General features: G+C 43.9%; 1 protein-coding gene across 2 annotated transcripts in view; it reads left to right on the top strand.

The window, feature by feature from the left end:
• Positions 1 to 9,355: 9,355 nt before the first annotated feature.
• The window catches only part of scamp3 (secretory carrier membrane protein 3), a 16,076-nt gene continuing 3,542 nt past the window's right edge, over positions 9,356 to 21,889 (top strand). The window contains exons 1-7 of one of the 2 annotated variants that reach the window (XM_063185817.1): positions 9,356 to 9,976; positions 10,275 to 10,355; positions 11,289 to 11,405; positions 11,792 to 11,872; positions 14,803 to 14,926; positions 18,608 to 18,736; positions 20,293 to 20,452. In XM_063185817.1, coding sequence (XP_063041887.1) covers positions 9,923 to 9,976; positions 10,275 to 10,355; positions 11,289 to 11,405; positions 11,792 to 11,872; positions 14,803 to 14,926; positions 18,608 to 18,736; positions 20,293 to 20,452 — 746 coding nt within the window. In that variant the 5' untranslated portion in view covers positions 9,356 to 9,922. The remainder of the gene's footprint in view (positions 9,977 to 10,274; positions 10,356 to 11,288; positions 11,406 to 11,791; positions 11,873 to 14,802; positions 14,927 to 18,607; positions 18,737 to 20,292; positions 20,453 to 21,889) is intronic. The other variant, XM_063185818.1, reaches the window with a different exon arrangement.

The raw sequence follows: 21,889 nt of genomic DNA, 5'->3' as shown, positions 1-21,889 counted from the left end.
TGTACAGTTAAACTAACATATAAGATAAGACATTGACAACACATTGACACACAGTGCAAACATACATGAGTTTACATAGGCACATTACATAGGCACACATTCACTCATAACACAAACAAAATCACACTCACACACACACACATACACACACACACACACACACACACACACACACACACACACACACACACACACACACACACACACACACACACACACACACACACACACACACACACACACGTGCAGTAGAAACTAGACTAACTGACTAACATACTGGGGGCGCTGTGGCGCAGCGTGCTAATTCCCCCACATTTGAGCTTACATTGCCCACGGGAGCCCCGGTTCGAATTCGACCGGGGTCATTGCCTGGCCCTGCCCCATCTCTCTCTCACACACACACACTGTCCTGTAATATTACAGGCAAAAAAGCCCCCATAAAATCTTTAAAAAGAAAAAAACTGAAAAATACTGATACAAGACATGTACAATAAACACACACACACACACAGCAGAGTACAATCAGTGGTCGTAGTGGTCGTATAGGTTGTATGTATCATGTAGTATAGGTGCAGTATTTAAGGTGCAAAGGGTTAATGTGACCTTGGTGTTCCCCCACAGTTCGTCCCCCTCTGGGCCGCAAAACCTCACCAACACATCGGGCTCGCCAATGAAAGGCACAGTACGAGACCGCTGGGCTAAAGGGCCAGTCCGATAGCGCAACGCTACCGTAGGCCTACTGTATTGAGGCTTCGGGAGGGAGGTTTACTAACGTTTCACGTAGGAGCGGGAAAGGATCTGCACACTGCTTGCAAAAGACTTAATTTATTTGGAGCAACGTTTCGATCATAGATCTTCTTCAGGCATCTTACACAAGTTTAAAAAAACAGTCAGAATAAATAGGGAAGGCCTACACAGCTGATTGGCAGTTTAGGCAATCAGCTGATAGTCAGCTGTTCTAATTAGGCCCAACAAACAATTGGTGATTACAAATAGTCATGGCCTGCAGCCAATTAATGGTTGTTCTGACAGGCATGTTAAAGAGTTTAACACATACAGCAAAAAAGACAAGGCAAAACAGCAACTAACATTTTTTTAAAACAATTATAGGTAGAACATAATGATCATAGAATTATCAATGATCAAGAATCACAAAAAAGGTTTTAGATCAAAGTCCAAATTAAGGCTTTTGGGTGACAAGGTATTAAGGTGAAAAATGTAACAGATATGTTTTTTGATTTGGCACCTGCTGATGCTTTTCGACTGGATGTGTGCGCTTTCCACTACACTCTTACTAACGTTCCACGCCACACTCGTAGTTTGCCTCCATTACATAAAGTCATGGTGAAATAATGTTCTTGGAATGTTCTTCAGTGTCTTTGAAATGTTCATGTATAGTTTTCATCATTGTGTTGAAGAGCCTATAACAGCTTGTGGAAAGAAGCTGTTTCCAAGTCTGCTTGTGTGGCAGATAATGTTCATCGCTCTCTTGGGACAGTGTGAAGTGTACAGGTCCTGAATGGCAGGTAGGGATGATCTGATCATATTTTCTGCTGTCCCACTAGTGGTGTGCATTGGCAATGCCCTCACGATTCGATTCGAATACAATTCAGGAGGTAGCGATTCGATTTGATCCTATTCGATTCGATTTGATCCGAGTCAATTCTACAATGCATTGCAATGCATTACATTTCTACTGAAAGCAAAGCATATGTTTCATCAGTCATGATGAGGCAAAACAAGTAGTCAGATACTGAGCAACAATTTATTGGCTGTTTTCTGTATCAGTCTTGCAGTTTTCAATGCTTTGAAGTGCTTTTATTTAATTTAACATTCATTTGCTCCCGAAATATCCACGGAAGTAATTGAAACTTGAAAAAATCAATTCTGGAACTTGCCGCATTGAATTGGATCGTCCATGCCCCACATTGCATTGCACCGCCGAATCGATTATTGTTGACACCACTAGTCCTCACCACCCTCTGCTGCGCCAAACAGAGACGCTGCTAGTCAGGATGCTCTCAATGGCACCCGTGAGAGCAGATGTGGGGAGGTCGGCTCTTCTGATACTTCGCAGGAAGTGGAGTCGTGTCTGCGCTCCGTGACCAGTGTTCGGGAAGTTACTCAAAAACTGTGATGCAGAGATTACTGATTACATGTTACTGTCTTTTCAAAATATTCCCTTACACTACAATATTACTATATCTAAAATGTAAGGCATTACACTACTTTTGCATTACTTCAGTTACTTTCGCCAAAAGGACTATAGGCAGAAATATGGATCAGGCAATTCATTACAGTGTAAATCAAGCTTATGAGTCATACCTTTTTCACCAGGAGGTGTTTTTGGCAAGATGTAGACTAAAAACTACCAGGTTCTGGAGGTGAATCTTTCTGAGCCTCCAAACTGAATACCACTAAAAAGGTCATGCATTGTAACTTATTAAGTTATTGAGCATTGTAACTAAGTAAATATTACAGATTTTTGCCCTGTAATGCATTGGGCTACATTACTGCATTACAGCAAAAGGGTGGTTGACGTTTAAGGGTGTAACGCAAAAAAAAAAAAAAGTTTTTCCAATTCCTGAAAAAAATGTTGGAAATGTTTTTGAAAAAATAGAAAAAAATAAAGCACTTAGTGGTCAGTGGAATTTCGGCTAACTTTTGCCATTTTTGGGAAAATGTGTCCTGCATCGACACATTGCATAGGCATGTCACACCGCAGGAAAATGAAGTCACACCACAGGAAATTCACTGCATTGGCCATGGCCATGGCCATTTTAATCATTTTGTATACATGACTGACATCTGAGCTCATGCTAACTTGATAAAAATATTGTGTTTAATCTTAATATGTGTTTTCATTTATAAAAAACTTTTTTTCCTTCTATGAGAGCAGTCACACCACAGGACACCATATAATGAACCTAAGCATTGCGTGACAGAAACGATGCAATATGAAGACATATTAAAAGGTTAATAGTCACCTTAAACTTCCACAGCACTCTCCAATAACTGAGGTACTGACTGGTTAGGAGCCAGTCTTTAAGACCCTTGTAGTTGGCCTTGCAGCTGCCCATTCACAAACATTGACATACATGTCACCCCACAGGACGCAATTTGTGTTACAAAATTGAACTTGTAGTTAATATTACTGTCTTGAGTTTTTTTCACATTCACATATCTTAATATAAAGTTAATATTTATGCAATCATGCCAAATGCTTCATACATTATTCAAAATGTTGTTAATTTATATATATATTATATTCCAGGTTTCATTAATGTTACAGTCACACCGCAGGATATTTTACATATAAACCTTTACATAAATCTTAACAAAAATGTTTCTTCTCATCTAAGACTAATATGAAACATAATGTACCACATCTTCTTTCATTGTCATTTGTTTTTTAAAAGAAAAATAACAATTTTGTAGGTTTTTAACCAATGTTAGGAAAAAACAAGGCGTCACGTCTCCCACCCAAAATCTTTACTTTATTAGTAGTAATTAATCATTTTTGTGATGCATGGCTGCCCAACACTATTAGTGACCAGCCCGGTGGTGCTGGTGCTGGTAGTGGCGATGTTGCCTATTTTACTCAGCTTGTTCACCAGATGTTGGGGGATGACTGTGGAACGCTGAGCTGAAGTCAATGAACAACATCCGCTCGTGACTGTTTTTGTTCTCCAGTGGAGCCAGGCAGAGGTGGAGTGCTGTTGCTATGGCGTCATTAGTGGAGCACATGCAAACAAAAGGCCTGCAGAGCCATAAAAAGAAAATTTCACAAGATTAGCATCCCAATTATACCAGGTGCAAAATATTTGCCAACATACATTAGGACTATTTGGAAGTGAGGTCTGGGAACTAAGCACCCATTACAAGGATTGCAGAATCCTGCCGATCCATTCCAAAAGTCCAATAAGAAACATCATGGAAGGCATGCATGTTGGGTAGAATTAGGCATGCATGTGACATGCTTTCTGGATCCGTAACAACTAGAGACCCCAGTGTTAGAAGGCCTAATGGTGATTGGACGTTGTAAGTTAATGTCACTCTTAATTTAGATCTCACACACACACACACACACACACACACACACACACACACACACACACACACACACACACACACACACACACACACACACACACACACACACACACACACACACACACACACTCAACCACCAGCACCTGTGGAACTGTGACTGCACCTTTACCTATATACAAGAACTCTGTGGGGCCCTGCAACATACAACACACAATGGGTGCATCCCAATATGTGACCTTGCCTCCTCCACTTGTGCTTGTCTCCTCGCCCCGCCTCCTGGCCCCTCCTCCGTGGAGAAAACAATAAAGTTTCCCTGCTGTCAGCCTCGCCACAACAACTTTTGAGGGAATGTTTTTCATTCACCATCCCAATTGCAAATGAGAAAAAGACTCTATAATTGAGCTTTTGCAAGATATTGAAATATAATGCTGTTGTCTGTGATGTCATCATGACGAGAAGCAAGTGGAGGAGGCAAGTGGAGGAGGCAAGGTCACATATTAAAACGCACTCAATGGTGCAGCCCGCAGGCCGCAGCTGAATGTTGCCTGCTTTTAGGCCAGGGATGGGCAGCATTGCTATTACATCTAATTGAAATACATTTTGAAATACAAAATACTATTTTGTATTTTTACTTCATATAAGTGAATTACATGTATTTGTATTTTGTATCAAAATACTTTCCTCCAGTATTTTGCAGGGCTTTGAACCGTTATTTTTTTCCAAACGTTCCGTTCCGAACAGAAACGGAATTATAACGTTTCTGGTTCTGAGTTCCACCAATAAATTGACGTTCCCGAACCGGTTAGAACCAAAAAATATTGTTCCCGGAACGGTTAATTTCGTTCCTGTCAGCTGATTACTCCCATAGGCCTAACTGACGTTAATTAACCAAGAAAGACGGAAGAACAAATGAGTCAGCCTACATTCAAAACTGTTTATTCAAGCGGATGAAAAGAATATCCTCCAGAATTTTGTCATTCAGGGACGACCTAAGCGGAGAAGCAGACGGGGAGCACTATGATGGACATTGTGAGTTTGTGCATATTTGAAGCGGCCATGGATGCCCAATAACGCCGAACATTGTCGGTGCGCTTTACACGCGCTTCCCTGCAATGTCTTACAATAATGCAATGCAAACTCTGTCCTTTTGTATGACAGTGGTTTCTCTTAATTAAGATGTGAAGTGAAGACTTTGTAATCTACAGCTCTCTCTCCATTCAGTCAGAGAATGTCTGATGTCACACCGGACGTGAACCTCAGCCGTCATGGTAATGTGCGCAGGAAAATAATGACTTTTTTTTTGAGGAACGGTATTAACCGGTATTAACCGGTTACCATTATTTTTAAATAAGTGTTCCCGTTCCAAAACATAAAAATAATAACGTTTCCGGTTTCGTTTCTGTTCCCTGTAAAATACAAAAAGTTCCTGGTTTTCGTTTTCGTTCCTTGAACCGGTTCGAAGCCCTGGTATTTTGTGTATTTCACAAAACTGCAAAATACAAATACTTTGTTCTAAAGAATGTTATTACACAATATGAACACAAGATGGTGCTGTAGGTTCAAAAGTATATGAATGCCCCTAGCTGAATTGGAGGCACTGGGTGCATCCCAATATGTGACCTTGCCTCCTCCACTTGCCTCCTCCACTTGCTTCTCGTCATGATGACATCACTGACAACAGCATTATATTTCAATATCTTGCAAAAGCTCAATTGAAAAGTCTTTTTCTCATTTGCAATTGGGATGGTGAATGAAAAACAGTCCCTCAAAAGTTGTTGTGGCGAGGCTGACAGCTGGGAAACTTTATCGTTTTCTCCACGGAGGAGGGGCCAGGAGGCGGGACGAGGAGACAAGCACAAGTGGAGGAGGCAAGGACACATATTGGGATGCACCCACATACTTGGATTTGACTGCACAGGAAGTTCAATTTGGTTCAAGGTTAGTGGTTAATCATTTAATTAATTCCTCAATGACGTGTTAATGTTTTCCCCATGTCATTCAAACTTGCTTTCAGTTTGCCATTTAGGGCCTTTTGTGTAGAATTGAGATATTACCTGTGCATACTGTTTTAAAACTAGCTGTAGCCAAAGTACATTCCAATATACAACCTTGCCTCCTCCACTTCTGCTTGTGGCCTCGTACCAGGACGTAATATGTTGTGATGACATCATATCACATCAACAGCATTATATTTACATATCTCACAAAAGCTCAATTGTAAAGTCTTTTTCTCATTTGCAATTGGGATGGTGAATGAGGCAGGGCGAGGCCACAAGCACAAGTGGAGGAAGCAATATTGGAATTCACTCATAGGGCCAACCAGTATAGTTGCAATACCCACTCTGACCGCCATGCTATAGAGAGCACAGTTTCAATGAGCAGTATATTTGCAATACCTACTCTGGCCACCATCCTATAGTGCACTTTAAAAAAAAAAAAAAACACTTGTATCTCTACTTTGTCAAAGAAATGATTGCTATTCTTAGGGCACTGACATGTTAATTGACAAATTAAGTTAAGAGTGAAGGGTGACCAGTTGAGAGATGTTCTCATTTGCAGGCCTCATAAACAGGCCCCATCGCCAACGTTGGAATGCGAAGCTGTTTGAAAAATTAGTTATGATGACACAGCCTACAGTATATCTCCCTTATATAGTATTATTCAACTTTTTGGTCTAGTCATCGTCAGTATTTTTGCACAAGTTGTACGCATGTAGATATCGCTGCAACACATGAATTTCCCAACTATGATAAAGGGCATGCATACTTACTTAAGGTCAGATTAGACTTCAGCAACTGCGAGCGTGAAAAGTCACGTGGGAGTGGCCACGAACCAATTTTGTATTCATGCATCTGCGTAGCCTAGCGAGCCAGACCCGTACAGCAAAAAGCTGTACCAGGGTCTAGGAGGGCTGGGCAGCAGTGTGGGCGGGATAAACGGTTGCTTCAGCACTCAACGCCACGCAATTGGATGGCAAACAACCAATCCCCACACACTTCTGTGTAACGTCACAGCTGTCTTGTGAAGCGGCAATTCCGAGCCGTCGTAGCAGTGAATGCGGGTGATCACCACAGCCACAAACAAGTTTCCTAATAAATCGTGTTTTCACTTACATAGTTCAAAAATGCCTCGTTTTCAACCACACGGCCCTTCTTGATCATCCAGCGAAATGTTGAGCAATTTGGGGCTTGTTAAATGGTTATATTTATGATTGTTGTCAACATGGCATGTTCAGTGTTAGCTAGCTAGCTGTATACCCATAACTAATACACGGCTGGATACCTCTGTGTAATTGACGACAGATTGGCTAGCCGCTAGCTCGGTAGACTCTAGGTGTCATTCCCATCTATTTAGTAAGCGACTTACAGACTTTCAAAGCTCCCAAATGTCTCGTTTTTAATGACATGGATCTTATTAGAATTTGGGGCAGGCATATAATACAAGGCTGGATACCTAGCTCTGTGTTATTGGCGACAGGTTAGCTAGCCAGCGAGGGCCCCTTTGTAGGTGGAGCGGCAAATTCGAGCCGTCGTAGCAGTGAATGCATGTGATGACCACAGCCACAAACAAGTGTCTTAATAAATCGTGTTTTCACTTATACAGTTCAAAAATGCCTCGTTTTCAACCACATGGCCCTCCTTGATCAACCAGCGAAATGTTGAGCCATTTGGGGCTTGTTAAATGGTTATATTAAGACTGGATACCTAGCTCTGTGTTATTGACGACAGGTTAGCTAGCCACTAGCTTGGTAGACTATGCCATTCCCATCTATTTAGTAAGCTACTCAAAGACTTTCAAAGCTCCCAAATGTCTCGTTTTTAATGGCATGTGTCTTATTAGAAATTGGGGCAGCAATTTCATTCTACACCTACAGTAGTGGTCTGATAATAGCGTGTGACTATCTGGTCCTGTAAAATGCTCAACTTAGCTTACCGAGCTAGTTTAAAACATCGAATGATCAAATGGTATTGTGTTGTGATCTATTTGTGTCCGATAAGTTCATGGTGTATTATTACATCAGTCCATGTCAGACACGAAATGTATTATCATCCAGGCTTTTTAAATTAAGTGCACTTTCGTGCTGTACGTAGCACGGACGGACACCATGCTTCTTCTTAGAAAGTTTCCTGTTTACTAAGTAGCCCGGCCCCCCTCGCGATTTGATTGGCCCTGTCATCGGATAACTTTCAGCCTAGCAAAACGACCGGGGTCCGCTAGACTGCCCCCGGGAGCAAATTCAATTTGCGGTCGCTAGGGGCGTCTAGATTTCTAGGCTAGCATCTGCGAGCTCTGCGAGGTCCGAGGTCTCGTTGCCAGCCACATTTGAAATTGCGCGATTAGGCTACTTTCACTACATTGTAAGCACTGCGGTCATTATTAAGCAATGTTGCTTTCTATCCCGGTTAGCTAGGTATTTTCACACAAATTGCAAAGGCAATGCAGTGGTATCATTATTTGACATACCCAGTCTGTTTTCACGAGCAGAAAATGCAAGCATGTAAAGACAGTTGATTCTGCCGATGTGTGTTTACATTCGGTGGAGGAACGGTAGTAAAACCGCAGGCATTGTGCCACGAGTGTTCAACTGATGCATTGTTTGTTACTTAGCTTAGCTTCGTGTATTTACACACATTTACACACAAGGCATTAATAAAGTTTTTAACAGAATACAGCTCTGCTCTCGCAAACTACTGGCATTGCGCTGCCACAAGAACAGAACAAGGAAGTAACGAGACGACCAATCATAGTGCCTTTTTGTCTGCGTACTCCGCGTCCGTCCGACGGATAGTTAGAATTTTTTCGAGGCGCTAGACGACGGGCGCAGAGCCTCTGAGAGGGGGGCGTGGACTCGCATAGACAGAAAACGGACGGACGCAGATTCTATGCGAGCGAAGCATAAATCTAGCTTTAGCCTACAGCAGGGTCTCTTTCTTTCTTGTGTGAGCGTTTGTTTGTTTTCTAATCATCATTTCATTTATCAGAATTTAATTGTTCAATTAATTTCATTGTGTAAGTCAAATTGGTAGTTTCTGTACACAATGGTTTTTGTTGTAGGCCTATTTTGTTGTGTATTTTGTGTGTTGAAAATACAAAATATTGTATTTCAATATCAGATACTGTTACGGTCCGTGTATCATCCGATGTATTTTGTATCTTATTTTAACATTTTTTGCTGGTATCTTTGCCCATCCTGAAGGCTGCAGCCTGCAGCCAGCGAGACACGCAGATAGACACGCCCCCACCCCTAAATGCACACGTGCTTCGGCTTCAGTCTCCGCTCACCGCAGTCACATGACTTTACTTCCTGCTTCCACAGTCTTCTTGTGATAAATCTCACCGCTATTGCTCCTGCAAGGAAATTGAAACTCAAAGGGCAGGCCGAAATTAAACAACCCGTTCAAAGACGACGCGATGCAGCGTAGAGGATTCGAAAAACCCAGATACTGTAAATGAGCGTAAATGACGGAAAGGTTGGCTACGTGGCTTGCCAGCTAGCGAGCAACCGAGCGATAGCTAATTCGATTTCACTGTAACGTATGTCCGCTAGCCTAATGTTAGCTGTCTTTTTTTGCTAAAATAAGCTGTCTCGCTAGCTGTTGTGCTAACTGCTGTCGTTTATAGTTTTGCTGACTGTGTTTAGCAATTGGGGTAGTAAGTCACTCCCTAACATCTAGACTAGTTAACAAAGAACTATCATATGCAACTCGACCGCTAACCGTTCATGTATATGGTGTTAAAATTTGTAGCGCATTAAAATAACGTCCACATCCTCAGGAGCTTTTTGAAGGTTGGTAGCTTTCAAGCTAGTCAGCTATAGCAAACATCCCGAAGGCATATTTTTAGTTGTCACAACAAACAGCAAGGAATCATGTCAAAATACACCAGTTTTCCAGATCCCAACGAAGATCAAAACCCATTCCAGGTAATGACAAATCGGCTTGTAATGTCAATCTTGTGGAATTGGTGCCTGTTTGTGTACATGATTAATGGATAGTGAAGCTTCATTCAGACGAGTTGTTATTGGTCATTGCGATGTGTCAGATATCTTGCGCAGTGAATATCTGACGGGGTGGATTTTATGTAACCAGCAAGACCAGCTGATATGAAGTCACTGCGATGGTTCTCGCCACGTAGAAATGCACACAATAGTGCGTTGTTCTCTGCAAATTCACAATGTATGAAAACGCCGTATTGCCCTTTTTTGTCCCTGTTTGGAGTAGGACCCGTCTGTGACCCAGCACAGCAGCACCACGGGCTATGCCACCCTGGATCTGTACAACCCCTTTGACAACAAGAACGGGGTAAGACCTCTGAACTTCTTATATATCAGGGGTGGGGAACCTTTTTCATTCGAGGGGGCCACTTAAAATTCCTCCAAGGGCCGCACTGTGAAGTGAACACAAACCAGGATTTCCCCCTGCACTTTAGGCCTATATTGAAGGCAGCCAACTTTAATTGACTCCACCTTCTCTATGCCCCCTCACATTTAATTTACCGGTAATTGTATTGCAGATGTAATTTCTAAGTTTGCTTTACTAAACTGCATAACATCAAAATAATATTGGGGGCCTCATTAAACGGCCTCAAGGGCTGTGAATGGCCCTCGAGACATAAGCTCCCCACCCCTGGTCTAGAATCTTGGCTACATGTGTGAGCTGGTTGAGGCCAATGTCTGTGGTTGAGGTCGACCATGAACAAAAAGAATGCAGTGTAGTCTAAACCTCCCAGCCCTGTCCCTGTCAGCCATATTACATTCTCACGATCCAGCAAGCTCCACAAGGTCTCTTCGTTTGAGTTGAAAATGAGTAATTCTTCAGTGGGAGGCTGGTTAACTTGGTAACGTTTCAAACATTTCTGTGCAGTCTGCCTCTCCTTTTATTTATTAACTCTTTTGCATTCTGTCCCATCTGTAAAAAGTACAAGTTACAATGACGTGCTCATCGTTTCAAAGCCAGAGAGTGCCTTTTGAAGTCGCATTATTAGTTATTATAACTAAGTAATTAGTGCATATTACAATTTTTAATTGATTTTTATCTCTGAGGTGGTCCTCGATGCTTTGGTTTGGATGATAATAATAATAATAATAATAATAATAATAATGACCTAGTTTTATATAGTGCAATTCAAGTAACTCAAGCTCTGCTGTAATGACGACTATAATAATAATCATTATTGGTGTTACTATGACAATGCTATGATCGCAGTATTGGATGTTGTGAACATTCTAATTGCAGCAACAACCCCCTCCGTATGAGGCCACAACTCCGACGGCGCCCCCACCGGCCCAGACGCCCCCCAGTCGAACGACACCCACCGAGCCGCGCAACTATGGCACCTCCTACAACACCCAGGTACAGCCTTTACAGCCATCACCCTCACCTCACCTCTCCTCACCTGTAATATCCATCGCACCACAATTGCTATCCATAACTGGATAACTGTAATAACCTAAACCACCCCCACCCCATCACAATTGTCAACTTGCTATCCATAGCTGGGTAACTGTACAGTAATTCCCCTAGCAATTGCCACCGATAACTATGCATAATTTTCACGGATAAGGTTAACTGTCCAGAGGTGCATTGAAGCTGAACCTCACTTCCATCTTCTCCTAACATTGTATGTCCCTCTCTTTTTTATTTATTTTTATTTTTTAAACTACCTCAAGTCGTTCCACTCACGGCTTGTAACCTCTGCCCTTCCCTCCTCTCTTCTTCCTTTGTTACTCATTCCGTAGAACGAGGAGACTAGTTCTGCCTCGGGCGCGTATGTCCCTCCTATTCTGCAATCAACAGACAGTCCACCTGCTGAAGATCCTGTATGTGTGCCCCCACTACCCTCCCACTCTGCCCCTTAGTGCTAGCTAGCTAAGCCCTCTTGGCTTTAGGCTCTAGATGACGCTAAATCGCAAAATCACTAAATTATACTGCTCTGCCAATGCCAATTAAAAAAAGATTTGTTTTGCTTTGCTCTGCCTATGAAAGAAAATCATGTGTACTACTACTACTACTACTGTTGTGCTCTTGTTTTCCGTTTGATCTCTAACCGCTTGCCGGCTTACCCCTCTGACAATGCAGTGCTACCCTAAACAGGGCTTATAGGCGCACTTTGTCTCGACTTAAAGCAAACCTACGCTGGAAATGGGTTAACAGGGTTCACTTCACAGCCACCTACTTTGGTTTTGAAAAAGCTGCTTTGCGCACGCCGTGATTTCGGACCAAGTCCAGGGGAAACCCCCCCTCTGAATAGAAACGTCACTTAAGCCTGTACTGCCGATGGTTCTACATGTGCAAGTAACTTAATAACCCTGCAGACAATTTGATTCAAATGATCCCTTGTGCTTTACAAAAGCTTTATTGTGGCTCCGCTAGTTGGTACATAGGGAAGAATGCTTGGGGAACCAAAAGAAATCGGCCACACGCTTGTGTAAACTGCTGCCAGTGTGCACAACACCCATATCATCAAATACATTGAACTGCGTAATTGTGGTTCTAATGACCGTGATGTTTATTAGTACATGATTTAGTATGGTGTCATGTTCTTGCTGTTTATTGACATGGATGGGTTGTTCATCCGACCTCACTTGCCGTGTGGGGCACTGGGTTTGTGCATGAGTTTGTCCATGTTCTTCACACGTTGCCATGAGGCGTATACTAAGAAGCTGGTTCAGGAGTAAACCAGGTTAAGAGGTAAATCATCTGATAGAAGAGCCTGGAGTTCTCCTTTTCTTAAGAAAATGAGGATTCCAGGCTCTTCTATTAGATGATTTCTTCTTAACGTAACCTGACTTACTCTTGAACTAGCTTCTTAGTATAATAGGCCCTTGGAAGGACATGATGGTTAGTCTAGGAAGAAGTGATTGAAGAAGTATTTTGGTTTGAATCGTGTTGCTGACATTTGTCAAACCTAAATGCGATTAAGAGAATGATTTTCGAAAGCCACCTTCGTCTACACCTAATGAACCGTCCAAGCTTACTGTTTGACTTGCATGCTTTTTTGCACAACAAAGAAGCCGCTTGATTCATTGTGAATTTTAAAGGCATGGAGATGTCCACAAAGCCGTCACACCTTTTCAATCATTTTAACACTCTGAAAACAACAACACTGTTAGTTATGGTCCCATGACAACATTAAAACTCTGGGGCAGTGAAGCAGTCATATCTGACAGCTGTTAACCCCTTGAAGCCCCTCCCCTTAACCTGCGGCACTCATCCATCCAACCACTTATCCACTCATGCATCCATCCATCCATCCATGCACCCACCGATCTTTCAAAGAGAAGGTTCAACTCATCCTTGGACAAGACCACATCCTCATTCTCAGACACAATTGGTGAATACAGGTAGCTCATCCACAGTTGGTGAACTGCTGGTGATGAGGACTTTTTCTCCAGGCCTTGCGCTCTCTCTCTCCCTCTCTCCCAAGCTGCTCCCATGTTGCTCTTTCCCACTGATGCGTGTGTCTCTCTGTGTTGTAGCTTTAATTCGTCTCCACTGGTGCAATAGCAGCAATTGCATCATGAGATGGAGTAAAACACATTGTGCAACACAGCGGAACTTAATCAGCAGGCGTCAGCACAGCGGCAACATTATATCCACAGAAGCCTCCAGCACATCTTGAATATCCATAACTCTGACAGCCCTGAGCCAGAACAGTGTTTGGTGCTGCTGTTGCCAGGCCATGACATTGGCACCTACAAAATGGCCACATGCTGGTAAAATTCAGCGGTGGCTGCCTGGTAATAATTCAAGTCTCACTTGCCACATTGGCAGGTAACTTATTCTTTGGTATAATACATCACAGTAGTTGGGATTAAGACAAGTTAAAAGAGGGAATATGTCGCTAAGCTAGTGAAAGTCAATGTATCCATGTAGCATGCTACACGGATACATTGACTTTCACTAGCTTAGCGACATATTCCCTCTTTTAACTTGTCTTAAAGCAAGACAACGCTTAACATGAAAAATAAGACACTTTACCACCTTTATAAACCTCAGCCAACGATTTTAACTGTAGCAAGCCCCAACATAGTGGCATACCCCTTTAAATGTGAGAATATTCTGTAGAAAAAAAGCGTTACCATAAAACTCTGGCCAGTAGACAGTCTAAATGACTAGTAACTCTGGAAAACCACTAGCCACAGTGGCCAGTAAGCCAAAAAAAAGTTCATACCTGGTTGGTGCACGAGTGTCAGTCTGTACCGTTAAATCTGAACTGGTACAGCACCTCACTGGTTCATACTGGGTTAGTTTCCAAAACATAGGTTAAGATGGAACGTCTAATCTTGGATTTGTAGTCCATAATGTCTTAATCTATACCAAGGAAACTCTCCTATTTTGTGTTTGACCTCCACTAATATAGTTTGTGGAAATTGCATGTTGTTTCTCGCCTCACGGGACAAATTTTTATGCTGTTGTTTTTTTCTGCCTCTTGCACTTTTTTCAAACATTTTAAACATCCATCATCAATTTCATCTCTTGATCTTTCTGCCTTTTGCCTCAACCTGTGGCATTTCTTTATTCTGCACTTTTTTTTCTTTTTCATCTCCTTTCTCTGTTTTTCTTTCACTGTCTTTTGCTCTCTCCCTCTCAACTTTTTCTATTTCTATCTTGTGCCCTCTTCCTCTCTCTTTTCCCTCTTTTTTTCTTTCTTTCTGTCTCTCTCTCTCTCTTTCCCTCTCTCTCTTGCTCTATCTGTCTCTCTCTCGTTCCCCTCTTTATCTCTCTCTCTCTCTCTTCCTCCTGCTAGCAAACGGCGGTGAACGCCACCACGGCGGAGCTGTTGAAGAAGCAGGAGGAGTTGGAGCGTCGGGCTCGCGAGCTGGAGAGGAGGGAGAGGGAGCTGGATGCTCATGCCCTGGGACCCGGAGGAGGTGAGAGACAAGGAGAGATTTAACCCATTGACGCCTAAGGCACCTGCAAAAAAGGGTGCTGCTGAATGCCTGAGCCCTTTTTAAGAAAAGCTGCCCTCAGCCTATACAAACTTAAATATCTCAGCTTCTGAAGCACATACAAATATGCACTAAGTTGCATTTGAACGCTAAGACCCTCTTTCATTAGAATGTGTTCATTCATCTCAAACAAACATATTTTTAATAAAGTTGTCTCAAATCTCATGAGCCTGAATGTTGCGTAATGCAGCCCCAGGCACCAGGGCCAATGTTGTGCAATGGGTTAAAATAATCATACAAATAGTCGCACATTGATTTACATTCATATTTTAATGTACATTGATTATAATTACAAATCTTCTTGTCTTGTGTATTTCATCACCACTCGCCGAGCCTACCGTAGCCCAATACCCCAGAACTAATAGCTTGTGACTTACACCACGTGTTAGTGTTGGAGAGGTTTTTGGCCCAATATGAGATCATTTTGTAATTGTCAAGTCAAGTGTAATGCATGTAATGCATCTAGTCTTACCATAGCAGTTCAGTTTTTGAAAAAGCCCATTGGGAAATTCCAACTCCCATTGTCATTGTGACACAGCACTCCACAGCACACAAGTGCACACTGCACACTGCACACAACGAAACTGCATTTATGCCTCACCCGTTCAAGGGGGCAGCCCTCAGTGGCGCCCCATGGGGAGCAGTGCGGTGGGACGGTACCATGCTCAGGGTACCTCAGGGTACCTCAGTCTGTGATAACATGCTGCCCCCATATGGACACGCTGAAATGACACCGATATAGTTCTACAAATGAGGTCAACAGTCTTAACCTATGTGCAAACTCTCCAAAACTTAATATAATGCTTTCCAGAGTCTCTGGCACATAACTAAAACCCATAGGGATGGAGGACAATAGGAGAGGGATGCATGTTTTTGAACCTGAGAGAGAGGCCGTGTACACTGAGATGAAGACTAACTACATACAGGAGAATGAAAAACACTAATTCAAGATTCAGATGCAAGAGTTTTATTGTAATTATCAATAAAAGATAAGATGAGCGCACAACACTCAGTTGAAACTCGCTCCTCTTGAAAGTGATGCAAGGATAAAAGTGATACCAGTGCTTGATACCTGACACCTGATACCCCTCCCCTAGTCCCATTTAACCTTTAAGAGTGGGGTTTTTTGAGCATTCTATAAAAAGAATGCGTTCTATAACAATGCAAGATTCTACAATTCCATATTGTTTTGAATGACGCCCAGAATTCTATAGAACTTTGACTGCCCGAACATTCCCGTCACACCAGTGTGACGGTACATTCTTAAAGGCTAAAGTACAAAATTTGTTAAGTCACTGCTCACTGCTTGCTGTTGGTCCAAAGCATTACTGGCGAGGAGTAAGAGGGCAAAGTGGAGGGAAAGTGGACCAGGCAGGTGGAGACGGGAGGTGAATGGAGACGAGAAAGGCAGAAAACGGTGAATGGGGGAAAAATAGCTCTTCAAAAAGCACCTATTTTCTGCATGACATACACGCCAAGACTGCACTTCAAATGGTGCAGTAAAGTTCAAGTCGATGCGAATCACTGTTTTTAGTTTAATGCACGAGGGGCCCCTGAAAATGGACTGCACTGGAAGAGAGGGTGACACCCCTATCCTCCAAACACTTCATATCCCCCTGGCGCTGGCTGGAGGGCTCACTGTTTCTGTGTGCATGCCAGCCCAGCCCAGCCCAGCCCAGCCCAGCCCTATCCTATCCCTCCCCTCCTCTCTCCACTCTCCAGCCCTGCACAGCTCGGCACTTAAGCATGCCCCTGGTAGATGGTATGAATGTAATGCGGCGGCTGAACGCCTGCCAAAAGATGGTGATGGATAGCGGGAGTGGTTGTAGAAAAGTAAAGGAGTGGAGGGGGTGAGAGGAGATGGAGGGATGTGCAAGTAATCACGGTGGGGATGATGGGTGATGGATGGATGGATGGACTCGGAGGGTGAAAATGAAGGACCGCATTCCTTCACTCATCTGCTCTCTTTCTGTCTCTCTCTGCTGTTTCTCCTCTGTCTCTGATTTACTTGTCTCTTCTCTTCTCCTTTCACACTGTCATTCTGTCTGTCATTTCACACGCATTTGTCCCTCCCATTTACTCTTGACCTCTCTCTCATTCCATTTTTGCCAACCTTTCCTTATGCTTTGCTCCTCTCTCTCTCCTTATGTTTTTGCTTATCTCTCTCTCTCTCTCTCTCTCTCTCTCTCTCTCTCTCTCTCTCTCTCTCTCTCTCTCTCCATCTCCATCCCATTGTGTCAGTCCTAATTAGTTCCTCATCTACTGTATCTCTTCCTCCTCCTCCTCAACGGTGTCAGAATAACTGGTCTCTTGCCCGCCTTTTGCCTAGCTATTCATTCATTCATTCATGCATTCATTGCCTTCCATTTGTCTCTCTCTCATTCTTATTATCTCCTATGTTTTTGGCTCTCATCTATTTCTCTACCCTGCTTTACTGCTTATTACTTGTCATTCATTCATTTATTCATTCATCCATCCATTCATCCATCCATCCTACTCCTTTTTTCGGCACTCATCTTTTTGTCTTGTCCTCTCTTTTTCCTCCTCTGGTCCGCCAGAATAGCTGGCCCCTGCAGCTGCCCCTCCTCTGTCTCTTCCTCTCCCCCTTCTGTGCATCAGTAATTTAGCATTATCACCCAGTGAGCAGACGCAACGTCTTCTGATTGGCTGAGCAGGTGTCCTTTATGCCCCGGTAGCAGGACACCTATGATGTCATGCGGGCGTCCAAGTTTACTAGTTCTATCGCATCTGGTTGTCTAGTCAAGACCGCGTCGTTAGTTCTATCGCATCTGGTTGTCTAGTCAAGACCCCGTTACTAATTCTATCGCATCTGGTTGTCAAGTCAAAAACCCAGTCGTCAATTCTATCGCATTTGGTTGTCAAGTCACCACCATTCTGCGCGTGTCCTTACATGCCTCCGATAGAGGCGCGTCTCACTAGATTAGGAAGAGGTGCCCATGGCAACGTAACAAGCGCAGTGGTGAATCTACTTTCTCACGAAGCCTTAGATCAACATATTAATAAATTAATACTTAAATGCTGGTAACCGGGTGATAAGCGGAATAGCGGCCTTCGAGGTGTCCCGATATCAAGGGAAAATGGACTTGGCGAAGCGGACAGCCCTTCGGCTGCGCCGTCGGGCTGTTTAGAACGCTCCGCCTCGTCCATTATTTCCCCTGATATCGTGACACCTCGTCGTCCGCTATTCCATACGTATTAATTGCCTAGTAATGTATAACTCCGCCCCCCCTTCAATCAATCTGTCTGCCTCGCCTTCCTCCTCCTGGGCATACGTTCCTGCACCAATGGCCCGCAGTATAAACTGGGCCGTGGCCTAGTGGTCTAGTGGTCAGAGTGGTCAGAGAGCTGGTCTTTCAATCTGGGGGTTGCAGGTTCAAATCCCCCCTGACCTCTCGACACATCTCCATCCATGGCTGAAGTGCCCTTGAGCAAGGCACCTAACCCCACATTGCTCCAGCGACTGTAACCAATACCCTGACAAATAATAACTAAGTCGCTTTGAATAAAATAAAAGCATCAGCTAAGTAAAATGTAATGTAATATAATGTCCCTCCTCCTCGTCTATTTCTTCTCCTTCTCCAGTGCGCCAGAATAACTGGCCCCCGCTGCCGTCCTTCTGTCCTGTGGGGCCCTGCTTCTACCAGGACATCAGCGTGGAGATCAGCCAGAACTTCCAGCGCACCGTCACCATCATGTACTACTACTGGATGTGTAAGTGGATTTGTTGGTGTGCGTGTGTCTACTACTGGATGAAAAACTGTCTGTGTGAGAGAGAGTGTGTGTGTGTGTGTGTGTGTGTGTGCGCGCACACACGTGCCTACTACTGTGTGTGTGGTTGCTTGTTGACTACTGGATGTAATAGTGTTTTTGTGTGTGTGGTGGTGTGCATAATTTGTGCATGTCTACATCTGTCTATCTTACATTCCTGTCAGTCAACCTGTCTTCCTATTGTGTGTGTGTGTGTGTGTGTGTGTGTGTGTGTGTGTGCGCGCGTGTGTGTGTGTGTGCGCGCGCGTGTGTGTGTGTGTGTGTGTGTGTGTGTGTGTGTGTGTGTGTGTGTGTGTGTGTGTGTGTGTGTGTGTGTGTGTGTGTACCTGTTCATGTGTGCCTGTCTCTGTGTGTGCTTTGGCATGTGATGTGTGCTTTCACTTTGGTGCTGGTATCTCTCGTCTTCTGTCAGCTCATTGCTCTCGCTATGTTTGCCTTCTCCGTCTGGCCCTGTGTGTCAGAACACACGCGCGCAAACACACGCGCGCAAACACACACACACACACACACACACACACACACACACACACACACACACACACACACACACACACACACACACAAATACCTCACACGTTCCCTCCGTTCAGTGATTCGACCTACTTCACTGTTTTAAGCCTCCTGACTTTTATTCAAGTGGTTGAAATATTTTGGAGTTGAAATATCTGGCATTATCACAATGTTTGGGTGTTTTGGTGCCAGTTTAGGGAGGTGTTTTTCAATACGAAAAGGTGGTGTTAAATTATTCCTGAATGTGATGAAACTGAAATGTCACAATCTTTTCACAGAGGCATCATTTTCCAAGTGTTCCCTCTGTCTCTGTCTCTGCCTCTGCCTCTCTCTCTCTCTCTCTCTCTCTCTCTCTCTCTCTCTCTCTCTCTCTCTCTCTCTCTCTCTCTCTCTCTCTCTCTCTCTCTCTCTCTCTCTCTCTCTCTCTCTCTCTCTCCTGATAATCATCACACATTCATGCCATTCTGTTTTCTTGTTTACTAAACCATATCCCTCCTCACCTCCCGATTCGTACCACCCACCCCCCTCCCCGTTCTGCAGTCACGGCAATGTGTTTTCTGTCAGTTTAGGAAGGTCTTTTTCACCACAAAAGGGTGCTGTTAAATTATTCCTGAATGTGATGCCTCTGTGAAATGATTGTGACATTTCAGTTTCATCATTTGTATTCTCTGTGTCTCTTTCTCTCTCTCTCTCTCTCTCTCTCTCTCTCTCTCTCTCTCTCTCTCTCTCTCTCTCTCTCTCTCTCTCGCGTGCTTGCTCTCTTTTTCACTCTCTTTTTCGCTCTCTCTCTCTCCCCATATCCTGCCTCACATCCGGACACTAACCTAACCAACCTAACCACCCTCTGTGTCTCTGTCTCTGTCTCTGTCTCTCTCTCTCTCTCTCTCTCTCTCTCTCTCACCCGCGCTTTCTCTCTTTTTCACTCTCTCTCTTTTTCACTCTCTCGCGCTCTCTATCTCTCTCTCCCCATATCCCCCCCCATCCTGCAGTCACGGCGGTCACCCTGCTGGTCAACATGATCTCCTGCATGATCTACTTCTGTGCGGACGTGACCAACGGCGTGGGGCTGGGCCTGGCCATCCTCTGGTTCATCCTCTTCACGCCCTGCTCCTTTGTCTGCTGGTACAGGCCCGTCTACAAAGCCTTCAGGTGCGTTACTGCCGCCTTGCCTTACCGCCACCTTGACCCCTAAGCAAAAGTCAACAGGCCGGCCTACCTTGTGCGCAAACACGGCTAAAAGCAAACTAGGTTCTGACAGACCAAACGATACAGAGTGTACAGTGACCAAAAACCTGACTGCTGGCCCTACTGTGCTGTTACAATAGGGCGCTGGGCTGCTATGCCGGTGAGTCGGCGACCCGGGTTTGATTCCGGCCCGGGTCCTTTGCCGTCCCTTCCCGGTCTCTTTTCCCAAAAAAACTCTTTTCCCAAAAAACCTTTCCTGTTTCTCTCTACTGTCCGGTCACTATTAAGTCTAAAAAAGAAAAAAACCTTCCAAAATCCTTTAGAGAAGGGGGAGTACAGTCTCTGCTGGGACTCTAGAGGCCTTCTGGGATATCGAACTGGCTCTCTGGGGCACACAATTCTAGTGATGGTCCACCACAGATTAAAAGGGCAGCTGTGACCTAATGGTTTGGCAGGTGATCTTAAAATGGGTTGCTTGTTCAAATCCCACCTGACCTCTACCTACACCTCCCGTCCATGGCTGAAGTGCCCTTGAGCCAGGCACCTAACCAGATAAGTGTAATGTAATATATTTTTTTAGGCTCTGTAAAGCCTTTAGGTTTGCACCACCTGCACCTTATTGAACTTTCAAAATGGTGTTGAGGTCCCACATCCACATCACCTTCATTACTTTGCAGACCTCCCACCAGTCTTTGGTTACAAATTTACTCCAGGTTACACTTCCTTACTTGTCCGCAGTTATTCTTTAAGTACAAAAGAAGAATTTTGAGACGGGCACTGGACTTTAACCTGGCCAGTTTTAAGAAATGTGTTCCTATTTCCGATGTGGGTGTGCCGTGCATACATGGTCTGTCTGCATACGTAAGAAAGCGGAATGCGGCCCTGCAGTGGCTCAAGCGTTAGGGCACTGCATGGCTACACCGGCGAGCTTGGTTCGAAACCGGCTCGTGTCCTCGGCCGACCCTTCCCTGTCTGTCTTCCCCAATTCACTTCCTGTCCATCAATTAACTGTCCGGTCACAAATAAAGGCAAAAGACCAAAAATATCTTTCTTTTAAGAAAAATGGAATGCTTTAGTTTTAGGCACTGCAGAGAGTATGAATATGGAGATGGCAGTTGAACCATGTCATGCTGGCACCACCTGCTGTGCCCTTAGGGCAGTGATTCTCAAACTATGGACCTTGAAAGTATTCCAAGTGGGCAATGAAATAAAAACTCTAACATTTTCTAAAAATCTAATATTTGCGTGTGTGTTGATTCTGACTATTTATTTGAGTTGTAGGTATAGTTTATTGGGTCAGAGGTGGGCCATAGAGGAAGCAGTGGCACCAGTGGTCAGGTCAGGTCAGGGGGAGGCGCTGGCCTTCACAAATTGCTTTATCATGAAGTATGTAGTAGTAGA

Source organism: Engraulis encrasicolus, chromosome 20, assembly GCF_034702125.1.
Source record: "Engraulis encrasicolus isolate BLACKSEA-1 chromosome 20, IST_EnEncr_1.0, whole genome shotgun sequence".
Taxonomy (NCBI): domain Eukaryota; kingdom Metazoa; phylum Chordata; class Actinopteri; order Clupeiformes; family Engraulidae; genus Engraulis; species Engraulis encrasicolus.
This window is presented reverse-complemented; position numbering and strand designations above follow the sequence as displayed.